The sequence below is a fragment of the Chamaea fasciata genome, unplaced genomic scaffold, assembly GCF_029207755.1.
Source record: "Chamaea fasciata isolate MVZ Bird 193981 ecotype frontalis unplaced genomic scaffold, bChaFas1.0.hap1 SCAF_2, whole genome shotgun sequence".
Taxonomy (NCBI): Eukaryota; Metazoa; Chordata; class Aves; order Passeriformes; family Sylviidae; genus Chamaea; species Chamaea fasciata.
The window spans coordinates 43,951,500-43,963,820 of record NW_027094087.1 but is presented as its reverse complement, the minus strand read 5'-3'; the positions used below and the strand labels follow the sequence as shown (position 1 = coordinate 43,963,820).

Here is a 12,321-nt window from a genome sequence, read left to right as displayed (position 1 = left end):
GAGGTGGTGCCAAGGCAACCCTGGGATCTGACCATGTTCTTATTGTCAAACATCCTTACCCTCCAAAATTCGGTGTAGACACTCAGACTTAAGTGGCCCCTGGCCTGTATGGACTCTGACCATACTGGGAACATGCCCTGGCCCAGGTCCTGAGACCTTGCATTCCAGCTGCTACTTCTGACATATTCACAAGAATATGAGACTCTCAATGACTTTGTTAATGTTCCTAAAAGCTGTGTCAACCGACAGGGTTGGGTTTTTTCTGGTGCTATGAAGTGTAAATACACCTTAATACATGAAGATTTCACACAAACCCTCAATATCTCAGGATCCTTTGTGGCAACACAGGGCTTGTCCATGAGTAAGGACTCATGGGTTGTGATCATAAGACATCATCTAACAAGATGATGCTACAGTAAGAAACTCTGTAATGGTGTAAGATGATGTAATTGTCTTTACTGGCTAAACCCAGAGGGCAATCTAGAGAGTGAAATAGCAAAAAAAAAAAAAAAGAAGGAAAAAAAAGAAAAAAAAAGAAAAAAAAAAGTAAATTTAGTACATAGTCCAAGTAGCATTGTATGCTTTAAAGTCCAGATCATTTTAAGTTCAATTAAACCACAACTGTCGCTAAATGCTCCACATCAGTCCTCTGACTGGCATCAAGTTGCATATCTGTGCAGCTGAAGCAAACTGCTGATCTGATGAGGTTTTCCTTCAGTCACTATTCAAGACATCAAGTACCTGATCCAGTGAATTCAGTGAAAATTTAGAACAGATTAAAGAGACCATGAAGCTATACTCTTAAACAGGAATTTCGTTGCCTTTCAATACATGGTGTATCCGCCTTTTCCCAGTGGTAACTTTGCAAGTAAGGACTCAGACAAACTGAGTCCTGTTCCAGGACTTACTGATTTGGGTTCAGGGGTTACTGACCATGGTCTGCCTGTTATAATTGCTGTTAGTGTGTACCTTTTGTAATCGCTGTTAGTGTGTACCTTACCCTTGCTCTGCCAGGTGAACTGTTCATCTGATCAAACACTGATTGGTGTTTTTCTGGATTGAAAATGTAATTCTCCTGCTGAAATCTTTAAAAAAGTCATTTTCTAGTACTGAATTCTGGACTGATCAGGTCTTCGGGATTTCCTGCTGTCATGCAGAAACCATTCAAGAAGCTCGACTGCCACGAACAGTGAAGCTGAATTTAACTCCTCCTTGGGGAACTAATGCATCTAGTCAGCATACAGCTTGAAAACAAAATAATGTATATAAAACCGTAGAATATGTGAATTGGAAGGGATCCACAAGGATCATCAAAGTCCAGCTCCTGGCCCTGCACAGGACATCCCAAGGATCACACCATGTGACTTTCTGTGTTGTACCATATGTTGTAGTTTGGGTTTAAAATGCATTTGCAACATGAAAATTATCTTCTTAATAGGTATTTTTACTATTGAACTATATAATTCTATCTAATTTTGTTGAACTGTGCTTTAGTAGTATCTACTTTACTACTATTTACTTTCTCATTCCTTCAGATTGCTTCTTTGAGAATCAGCATTTTAACAACATTGGTAGTATTTTCATGAGGCCATCTGCACTTTTAAAGACCACCCAAATTAACAGTACAAACTAACAATAATTAAAATATAGTTTTAATTGTAACATCATTTCAATATAACCACTAGTTATAACACAGTATGAAAAGCATTAGTTAGAACAGCAATAAAGTTATTAATTAAAGATATCTTTCTAAGGCATTATACTTCATGAACCATTAGGAATGTAGTAGCAACAGATCATAGTCCATTACCAAATAAATGTACTTTCTGGTTGCTCTGGTGAACAAGTGATGTATTAAACAGATCTAATACTTAACAAATGTGAACTCTGCCTCTGTTTTTATTCCACACTACAAGCTCAGGGTAGAACTCTCTGAATTTTAAAAGCATAACATTCCTTTATTTTCTCCAAGGGGGAATTCACATCCCCTTCATATTCCATGTCCCCATGCCTTAGAACTAGTGAGAGTTATTTCCCCTTGCTTATTACACAACCCTTTTTTACCATCCTGCTTCTTCCCTGCAGTAAATCCACCCCTCTGTGGCCAGTAGCAGATTTCAGCTCTGCCCATGAGGCAGCAGAGGAGCATACTCCTTAGAAAGAGGCTAAAAACATAGGGGGATCAACTGTGCAGCTCCCAACACAAGGTACATCTGCCTCTATGCCTATTTGTCTTTGAAGAAAGAATACATATGCTGGTGAGTGCATATTTGCTCCACTTGGGCCTCTCCTGCTGCCAGTACAGGCTCTACTTTTCATTCCCTAATGGAGCCCAAGTGCTTTCACCAAGTTATTAGTTGGTTATGGTTTTTGATGTTTCTGGGCTTACAGCACGTTCTGTCCTTCCCATGTGAGTTGCAGAAGAGGGAGGAGAGTCACTGTCCCTAACTTGTACAGGCTGCAAGAACTGGGCCTAAAATTCTTATGCTACTACACAAAAATTAAACTTGTAATTTGTTTTTTAAATCATATTTTCTTCCCTTGACTTACACTTCTGAGAATTTAATTATCTATATTTTCCTTTCTTCTTGCAAACTTCTCTCTCCTCTTTACATCTAGTTTGGACATAGTAGTGTGTCTGATCACTGCAGGTGCTGGGGAATATGGCTGCGGTCAGACCCTAATTTTGATTAAGTAATGCAGAGCTATGGGGCTTTGCCACTAATATACGAATAAGGATAATAAATGGATAACAATAATATCAACAACAACAATAACAACAACAACAATAATAATACAGTTCAGATTTCATTGCCATAGACTTGTTTTGTTCAGCCCCAGAACTAAAAGGCCCTGAAATTGATTTTATCACAGCTGTGATTAGCGCTCGAACCTTTGCAGTAACACGCCCGAACGGGGCTTTTGATTCTCTGAATTCATTTGTAGATCTGCAATGGCTTTTGTCTCTTAGTCTATTGCTGATGATAAGTAAGGTATAAATACACATCTCATGAGATCAAAGAATATTAAAAAAACTAATAAGTACTTCTAAATGGAAGTGATGGGAAAGTTGTTCTGAAGACATTTTTCTCAAGCCCAGGTGACATTACTTTTATGTTCTAGGAACTTACAATTTTTTTCCTCAGAAGTAAAAACCTGAGTTCACGAAATAAATATGCATTGTTTGCTTCAGTTATGCTTTAGCTATACAAAGGTCTTTGTGTTTAGAATATGTGCCAAGTCATGCCATTTTGAATTAGTGTGCAAAGGAGGAAAATTGGTAAAACCTTAAAATGCTGCTTTCTACACCAGCCTACGTAAGTCCTGAGCAGCAGAAATGGCACAGCATCCCTACACTCTTCTGTCCCACTGCCTTAAATCTTCTCATGGCTCAGTTCATTGCTATTTTGCTCCACAAACACTTCTGAGCTACTGGTGTGTCTCAGGTTACATCGGTGGTGTTAAGGTCAGGAAGCCAGGGAGATAATTAATTTGGTTTTCCACCTGCTATCTGTTGAGAAGTCTTCATGAAGCCTTTAGGAATATATAATTTTGACTTCTCCATCTTATTCTTGAATGTGATTGGAATTATCAAAGTGACAGTGAGAGGGCAGATTTACCAAATTATTATGTTGGTTTTATTTTTTTTTTCTTGTAGAGTAGAAGAAATGACAAGCTGAACAAAATTTCAAATGATAGCCAAACAAAGGTTCACTGAACTCCATCAGTAACTACCAAACCTTTATTCTGGGATCAAATGTATTACTTTACGACCTTTTGGGTTTTTTTCAGAAACACAATAAAGCTTAAAAGTATTTCTTGGGTATATTAAGAGTACATTAACATAATCCTTGATATTAATTAAGCATTTAAAATGTTTTCTCTCCGTGCCCGGGAAGCGGCGGGGGCGGGACCCGGGGCTGCGGCCGTGGGAGCCGCCCGGGCCCCGCCCCGGCCCCGCCCCGGCCCCGCCCCGGCCCCGGGCAGGCTCGGCCCCCGGGGAGGTGGCGGCCGCGGAGCCAATGGGCGGCCGTGACATGGCGGGAGCCGCGGGCGGGGCGGGCCCGCACAGGGCAGAGGTGGTTGATCGCGCTGCCCATCCCGCATCTGCCGGTCGCGGCCCCCGCAGCCATGGAGCCCTCGCAGGTTGCCATCATCGGCAGGTAAAGCCTCTCGTCGCCCGCGGGCGGGGGCAGCGCCCCAGGGAGGAGGTGCCGGCCCGGCGCGGAGCCTGTAGGACGGATGCCGGCGGCGTGCGGAGGGGCTGGGGCGCCGTGTCCCGGCTCGGCCCGGCCTGCGGGGAGGGGGTTTGGGGGCTCGGTGCCGGGTACGGCCGTGCCTCAGCTGTCCCCGCTGCTGCAGCCGTCGGATGTGTCAGCGAGGTGCTGGCTCGGGGCGGGCGGTGGGTTTTGCCCCGCTGCGGGGGCGCGCTGCTGCTGGATCTCGGGGAGTGGGGGGGATGCACCTGCTTGGCTCTACTTAGCGTGTTCTTTGTTTAAGCCCCTGACAGCTCTGTGCTGCTTTAAAACAAACAGCAAATAGACATCTTAACCGAAATAAGTCACCCTTTAGGTCCGAAAGGCTGCTGTCCCTTTTCATTGCAATGCCTTGTGTGTGCGTAAGTGCAAGAGGAGAGGAGAAATCCAAGCGCTACTTAACGTCCTGTTTGTCAGCTATATCGGGGAACTCCTACGTTAGTCTTAGACACTCCTGAAGTGATACTGACTTGCCACAAAAGTCCGCAATATTTCTGGCTTGTGAGGAAATGCATTGTTTCATCCTCTCATTGAGCTGAACCTATAGTTCTTTATTTGAACATGAATCTGGAGGGGAGAGAAAATACCTGCCAGATAGTAACAGTCCCCTGTGCACCACTGTGCCTTGATGCTACCAGTGTGGGGTGCAGCAAACCTTATTAGCAAGACTCCTTGAAGCCTCAGATGGGACACTGACCAAACTGGCTCCCAGTGCTGGCACTCACGGAAACTTGCCTGCTGTGGCTCCTGTGGCACTACTGCAGCTTTTGGTAGCACCTGCAGAAGTTGTGTGAGCAGATCTGGTTGTTAATACTTTATCTATCACTGGGCCCAAAATGACAGCGCTTGAAGTGTCGAAAAGCACTGTCTTGGGGTCAGCTGTGCTAACATCAGGTTGTAATGATGCTGTCATGTACAATGCAGTAATGGTGCAGGCCTGATACCTGCCATCACCTTGCTTTGTGTGCTCTGTGGTTCAAAAGAAAAAACCCACAATCCTAAAAACCTGTATTAAAGTGAAAGAAATTTTTTTGTGTGTTTTAAGGAAATTTAATTTAAAAGTGCAATTTAGAGAGCTTATGCCATTTTCTAAAGATACTGGTAGCTCAGATATACTTATGTCAGGTTGAAGTGATTCAAATGCTTTTGTTTTATAAATACTGGTTAGTCAGGAGGCTACAGTAGCGAACAAACCTTGACCATGCCTATTCTGTAAGTTTGTTCTGTTGCTTGCCTCAGAATTGATGAACTCCGGGCTTACTACAGAGAAGTTGTTTATTTTTAGTTTTAAGTGGTAGGTTTTGAGTGAGACTTTACTGTCTGCTTAACAGCACTAAATGCGAAACTTCACTTTTTTTTTTTGTCCCAGTTATTTCCAGTGATTCCTGCTTTTTCCTGAAACTTCCTGTTTTGATCCTTTTAAAATATATATAGTTAAACTAAAGGCTGAGCGTGTTCCTGTTTTTTCTTCCTTCTTTTCTCATATACCCTATTACTTTATCTCTGACTTTTGCTCCCCTTTAATCTTTCACTGATGCCCTAATGGCCTTGATTTTTCAGTTGCCAGGGATCACTAAAGTTTAATGCTGCAAATACAGTGATCTTGGAAGTGAGAGGAAATGCATGTAATTATCAAAACCCCCACTGTAACAGTCATGGATATGGAGTTCTGATCTTGCCTCTGTTATAGATTTTTTTTCCTATTTTTTTTTGTGATTTCAGGTTACTTAAGCTTGTGACACTGTGCCTTGGTGCTTCAAATTGAAAAGACTCCTGCCTGCTACATATCTAATGAAGTTAAAACCTGCATTGCTTTAAGAGAGATAATAAAATTGTCAATTACTACAGATTTCCTCCGTGTATTGCTTAGTAATATGATTTCACCAAAAGATGTAGGCAGGCTGTTCCTGTGTGTATGCAGCATGATTAAGTGCTTTGTCTAAAAATAAAGGTAGTGCTAGAGGTGCCTAGCTGGAAAAATAGTATCACACCCATGCTCTGTTGAGATTTTTTTCGCCTTTTTATGTGCTTGTGGTACTTTCTGGATTGCTGAGGACCTGTGACTTCAGTAGCTGGGCTTTGGGTTTTCTGATCACCTCTGAAGCAGGATCCTGCACTCTGGGATCAGTGGACTGCTGCCTGTCTTCAGTCTACAAACCAAACAGATCTCTATACTATAAATGCATTAAGCAACTCCAGTTTTAGATTGTGGCTGACAAAACTGTTGGTGATTGAATCCAGTATCCCAAAGTAGTAGTTCCTCCTATTTGAATTCTGCTCTCCTTTTTCTGTTATGCTTTGGGTTTTTTCTTCCCCATTATTTTCGTTTCAGCTTTTAGAGAAGCTGCTATACACAGCCAGCAAAAGGCATTTCTCTGTTAGAGAGATTTGTTTCTCATCAGTATGTAACTGATCTTTTTAGCAAATATTGAAGAGTCCAAGCTCTGGTTTGGGTTTTTTTCAACACTTTCAAGATCTCCTTCCCCCTATTAAATGCTGCTTTATTAATTGGCTGATTTTTTTTTTTTTCCAGTGGACTCATTGGTCGCAGCTGGGCCATGGTGTTTGCTTCTGGAGGCTTCAAAGTGAAACTTTATGATATTGCACAGCAGCAGCTAACAAGTGCACTGGAAAATATTCGGTAGGTAACCTGACTTGAAATAACTGGGGTTGGAATGAAACTGGGATTTTTGTAACTATGAATGAATATCCATATCTTGTTATTCCTGGGAGCATAGATTTTAGGTTTTGAAGAAGGCTTTAACTTAGAAGTACATGTTAAGATCTGAAGACCTGTGCTTCCAAGTGTCACTGACACTTCTGAAGAGAAATTTAATTTTTAAAATATTCAAAATTTTAAGTTTAAATTCAACTTTTTAAAATAATGTTTACCACCATTAGGTTATTTATAGGCTATGTTTAAAATATGTGAAGGTAAGAGTTTTTACACAGAAAGGCCACAAAGACCCTTTCAAAGTGGAGGTAGGTGAAGATGGATTGCTGAGAAGCCCTGCTACAATTACTAGCATTTTATAACTGGTTTTTAAACTCTTAAACTGGTGTTTTTCCATCCTAGGAGAACAAGTTGCTAGTGTCACTGATCAGTTATAGTTGAAGTAGGAAGCATCTATAGAGAAGGAGTGCCAGTTTGAGGGTGTGAACGTCACATCACTCACACGAGTTGAGTCCAGGAGGCCTCCAGCCATCTTCTGTTGCCCATGGCACTGTGGCTAAAGCCTCCTGCTTTTGCTACTACAAGAGCTACAAGTTCAAGTCTTGCCTGTCTGCTCCCCTCCCCCAGCCGTCAATGCCAACAAGTTAATTACCTATTCAGTCACTCTTAACTGGATTTCTTCCAAGTATTTCTCTCACCTTCCCTTGAACTGATATAAATCCTTCTGTGGCCTCCTTACCAAAGGACTTTGTGTTCTGCAGGTTTACTGCTCGCTGGGTGAGGAGCCGTTCCCTTGTGTTGTTTTGAACCTGGCACCTAAGTGACCTAAAATTGACCCCTAGTTCTTGTGTTAGAAGGAACATGTCTGCTTGGTCCTATGCACCCTCTTCTTGCTGGGCATGAAAAAGCAGCTTTTATCTGCCTGGGTGAAAGTACATTTATGAAGTGGTTCTGTGCACAACCTTATGCTGCTGTATCAGCATTCAATGCTGGACTTCAGATGACTTCACAGTTGGCATCAACCTACATGCATCAGCTCTCACTTCATGATGCCTTGGAGTGACATAATGTCAGCTTGTGTGTCAGCCGTATGGGGTATAAGGTGCCCCTTAAAAAAGGTTGTGATGTGTTGCATCCTAATTGCTTTCTGTAACAAGCCTTAAAGCAAACAGGAGTGACTTCAGGAGCACCTTGCAGATCAGTTGTTGGCATTCAGAAGTTAAAACAGTGTGTGATGTCTAGTGAGATCTGCTAAAAAAGGCTTGATAACAAAAGAATGGGAAAATCTATCCCCTCTTCTTTTTCTTTCCAGGTAGATGTTAGACCAAACATCTCTGTTGCATTGCCTAGATGACACAAACTTTTGGGTTTTTTCAGAGTTACTGTCATAGTGGTAGCCACGATGAGGTTCTGGATTATTAGCTGGCAGTTTTGTGGTGTTCATTACTAAAGCCAGCACTTCTCCCAAATTTTTTGTTTTTCAGACAGCAAGATGAAGATGTTAGCCTTCCAAGGTTTTCAGCTTGAAAACATGAAGCACAGAATGTCATGTGTAATAGGACAGAGTGCTATTTCAGTGGGTCTGTACTGTTGTGTTCCTGCATGTGTTCTGTAGGAGTTCACAGAATCACTGAATGGATAGTGTTGGAAGGGAGCTCTGGAGGCCATCTAGTCCAACTTCCCTGCTCAAGCAGGGTTTTCTAAAGCTCCCTGTATCCAGACAGCTTTTGAATAGCTCATGAAAGAGACCCTACAATCTTTCTGGGCAAGCTGTTCCAGGTTTAGTTACCCTCACAGTAAAGAAGCTCTTCCTTCCTGTTCCTTCCTGCCTGTTGTGTCTTGTCCTATTGCTGGGCACTACTGAGAAGAGTCTGGATCCATTTCTTGACACCACTCTTTCAGATGCTTCTAGACATTGTTGAGGTCCCCTGTGTTGTCTCTTCTCAAGGCTAAACAGGCCAAACTCCATCAGCCTTTGCTTGTAGGAGAGGTGCTCTGGCACCTTAATCATCTTCATAACCCTCTGCTGTACCCCCTCTAGGAGCTCTGTGTCTTTGTCCATGTACTGAGGAGCCCAGAACTGGACACAGCACTCCAGATGTGCCTCACCAGGGCAGAGCAGAGGAGCAGGATCTCCTCCCTCAACCTGCTGGCACTGCTCTTCCTAATGCACCCCAGGATCCCAGTGGCCTTCTTGGCCACAAGGGCACTGCTGGCTCATGGACAGCTTGTTCTCCACCAGGACACTCAGGTCTTGCTCCAGCAGGATGGCCTCCAGCCTGTGCTGGTGGCTGGGGTTATTCCTCCCCAGGTGCAGAACCCTTCATTTGCCCTTGCTGAAATTCAGAAGGTTCCTCTCTGCCCATCTCTCCAACCTGCTGAGGTCCTTGTGAAGGGCTCCACAGACCTCTGGGGTACTTGCCACTCCTCCCAGTTTGGTGTCATGAGTGAACTTGCTGGGGAGGCACCTGCCCCTTCATCCAAGTTATGATAAGTTCAAGGCACGTTCAATTGAGTTCAAGGCAGGTTTTGCCTTTTACATAAGATGTTCTTAACTTATTAACTTGTGTGTTTTGGCTATTGTAACTAGTTTAAAAGCCTAGTTTAATGAAAACAATTGTGACAAGAATACAAGCTACACGGTTTCTTCAACCACTGTTTTAATGATTGTATCTATCAAAATATGGTCAAACTTCTTTGCGCTCATTTCATAGCACACAACCTGCAGTAAATCACAATGAGTTACTGATGTGGTACTTCTGTAAGAGTTGGAGCTTGAGCAGGTAATGTGTGCTCGCAGGAGAGCAGCAAGGGAATGTCTGTCTGATAGAACCAGCTGGTGACTGGTTCTCTGAACTCGATGTAATTTGCTTTCCCTTTCCCCTCCAAATAGCAAATACTTTTAGGGAAGCTTTTAGGCTTAGGGGTTTTGTGGTTTATTTTGTTTTAGTATTGGAATATATTTATTCCACTCTAATCATCACAAACTTCTAGTGTGTGGAGGCACTACTTATTAGGGAGAAACTGAAATGTACAGATGATTATTTGTAGTTTCCCTTTTCCAAATAAAACTGGGATTTGAGTAGTAAGCAACACTCACTTTACTTTTGAAAGGAGATGATACTTCTTTGATGGCAGAAGTGATACTTAATTGTTTTATGTTGTTGCCATTTAGTCTGTTGACCCATAACTCATTGCCTTTTATATAAATTCAGAACATCTCAGGGTCTACTCTAATGGAACAACCTTTTGTTCTGCTGAAGAAACCAAACTAATGAACACCTTTATACCACACTGGACCTACTACTGAATACATGCTCTAGTAGCCTGCCTTGGAAAATGTAATTTTTCATATCCAGCATGTTTTCTTCTGCATTGGTGTGACTCTGGTTTGAATGCAAGATTGCTAAACTTTGAAATAATGAGAATTAGAAAAGCAAGTAGTATCCTATTCCTGAAAGTAGTCCTAAAATATAGGATGCAGAAATGCTTTAGAGCATGGCCCTCTGCCAAAAATAAATTTATGATTCTTGTAATATGTAAACTTTTCCAAGTAGTTACTGTACTATTGTTCTAGACATAATTCTTCTGCTGATAAAGATTGATTAATTACCAGGCTTACTGGCTTAGTCTTCCAGTCTGTCTTATGTCTTGCTTTGTCATATTGGTACTGTGTATATCAAGGGCAAAATGCAGCTTGGCTTAAATCTTCTTTTATAGTTTTATAGATCTCCTTTGAGGGGAGAGCTTCCAACGAGATGATTCTTTTCAGAACACAATTTAATATTGAGTGCCTGATTCTGGCACATCAAGCTTGTGCTAAATCGTAGGCTAGATTCTACCTTTTGATTTTATCTCTGCCCACCCACCATGCCCAAAAGTGCAATTGACTAGCTTGGCAAAACTGCTTCACTTGAAGAACTAACTAGAGAACATATTGATAGGCGTTCACAAAGGTTCTGTCTGACTGCTCTGTCTGACTGTGTTGAAAACACCTCCAAAAGGAAATGTTGTCTTTTCACCTCATTCCTGCTTCGTAGCCAGTCCCCTGGGCAGCTGGAACACATGACTGTAGTAAGGATGATTTGTGTAATTAGTAAAGTTGTGTTTTGAGAGCAGTGATGGTGCTCACATTTGCCTGGTACGCAGAGCAACAGGAGTCGGTGAAATCTCCTTTCCTGAAAGTTTTCAAGCTTGGCTACACAAAACCTACTTGGTCTGTTCTGTGTCAGGCTAAATATATGGGACTGGTGATGTTTTGGTTTGTTGGTTTGTTTTCACCGTGCCAATTACTATCATTTATCAGACAGCACTAGATGGTAGTGCTTTGACTGGTGAATAGTTCTAGTCTTTGGGCAACAGCAATTGGCTGAACTTGTGAAGAGCAGGACTGGTGTTTTCTTCTCTTCCTTCCCTTCCTGTTAGTGTGGGCAATATGGTTGTGATTAAGCAGTCTTTATTCTATGAAGTATTTGGTGATCGCAACAGTGTGCGCTGAATACAACTTCCCAGTAGTGGCTGTGGATAAAGTGAGACAGGTGGGGTGTGAACAAGACGAACAAGAGTTAAGTGTTAGCATTGCTTTCAGGGTCCTTCTGTAAAGACTTTTAGAGTAGGATTTGTAACCAGAAGCATTCCAGGCATTTTATGTGATTGGGATAGTTCCCATAGGTTGGATACCTTATCCTGGAGCAAATACTAGCCCAGTTCTCAGAATAGTGCTTAGGGGCAGACAGGTACAACAGTAAAACTCCAGAGGTAGATGAAGCATAAGCTCAAAAAGGACGTAGTATATTCTTATGGGTGTGACTTCTTCGTTCTTCAAAGACCTTGCAGGTATTGCGTGAAAGTCTCTGAGCAGCACACACAATATAGCTACAGAGTGAAGCTATGGACATGGCTGCAATGATCGTAGTCCGGGATCATCCTAGGGATGATCTCCTAAAAATTTAGGCTGTCTTCATTAAAAAGTTATCCAGTAGAGGTCAGTGGTGCACTGCTGTATCTAAAAACCTTTATGCCTTAATCTATGGTAAGTCCCCGGGAACACTGGTTTCCCACAGTGCTGTAGCAATCTAATACCCCGTAGAAATATAAAGATGACTTAGTGTTTGAAAGACTAGAATTTGTGGAAAAAAACAACCAGAATGGCAATAGGTGCAAAGAAAGAAAATTTCCCAGGAGGGAAAGTCAAAATTCAAATAATGCACGTTTCCTACTCCATGTTTTAACTGACTTAAATGCATGGCTAATATGAAGATTGGTTATGCTAAAAAGAATGGTTTTTGTTAAGGAGTAAAAAAAGTCCATCCAGCCTCAGATTTCAAAGGTGAAGATGGTAGTTTTGAAGGTTTACTTAGAAATGGTATTTGGAGTGCACTGTGTATTGTT

General features: G+C 42.0%; 1 protein-coding gene across 1 annotated transcript in view; it reads left to right on the top strand.

Annotated features, from left to right (window-relative positions):
• Nucleotides 1-4,062: 4,062 nt before the first annotated feature.
• CRYL1 (crystallin lambda 1) overlaps nt 4,063-12,321 on the top strand; it is a 50,919-nt gene continuing 42,660 nt past the window's right edge. The window contains exons 1-2 of the mRNA XM_066175841.1: nt 4,063-4,163; nt 6,790-6,897. Of these exons, the coding sequence (XP_066031938.1) occupies nt 4,132-4,163; nt 6,790-6,897 (140 nt within the window). The 5' untranslated portion in view covers nt 4,063-4,131. The remainder of the gene's footprint in view (nt 4,164-6,789; nt 6,898-12,321) is intronic.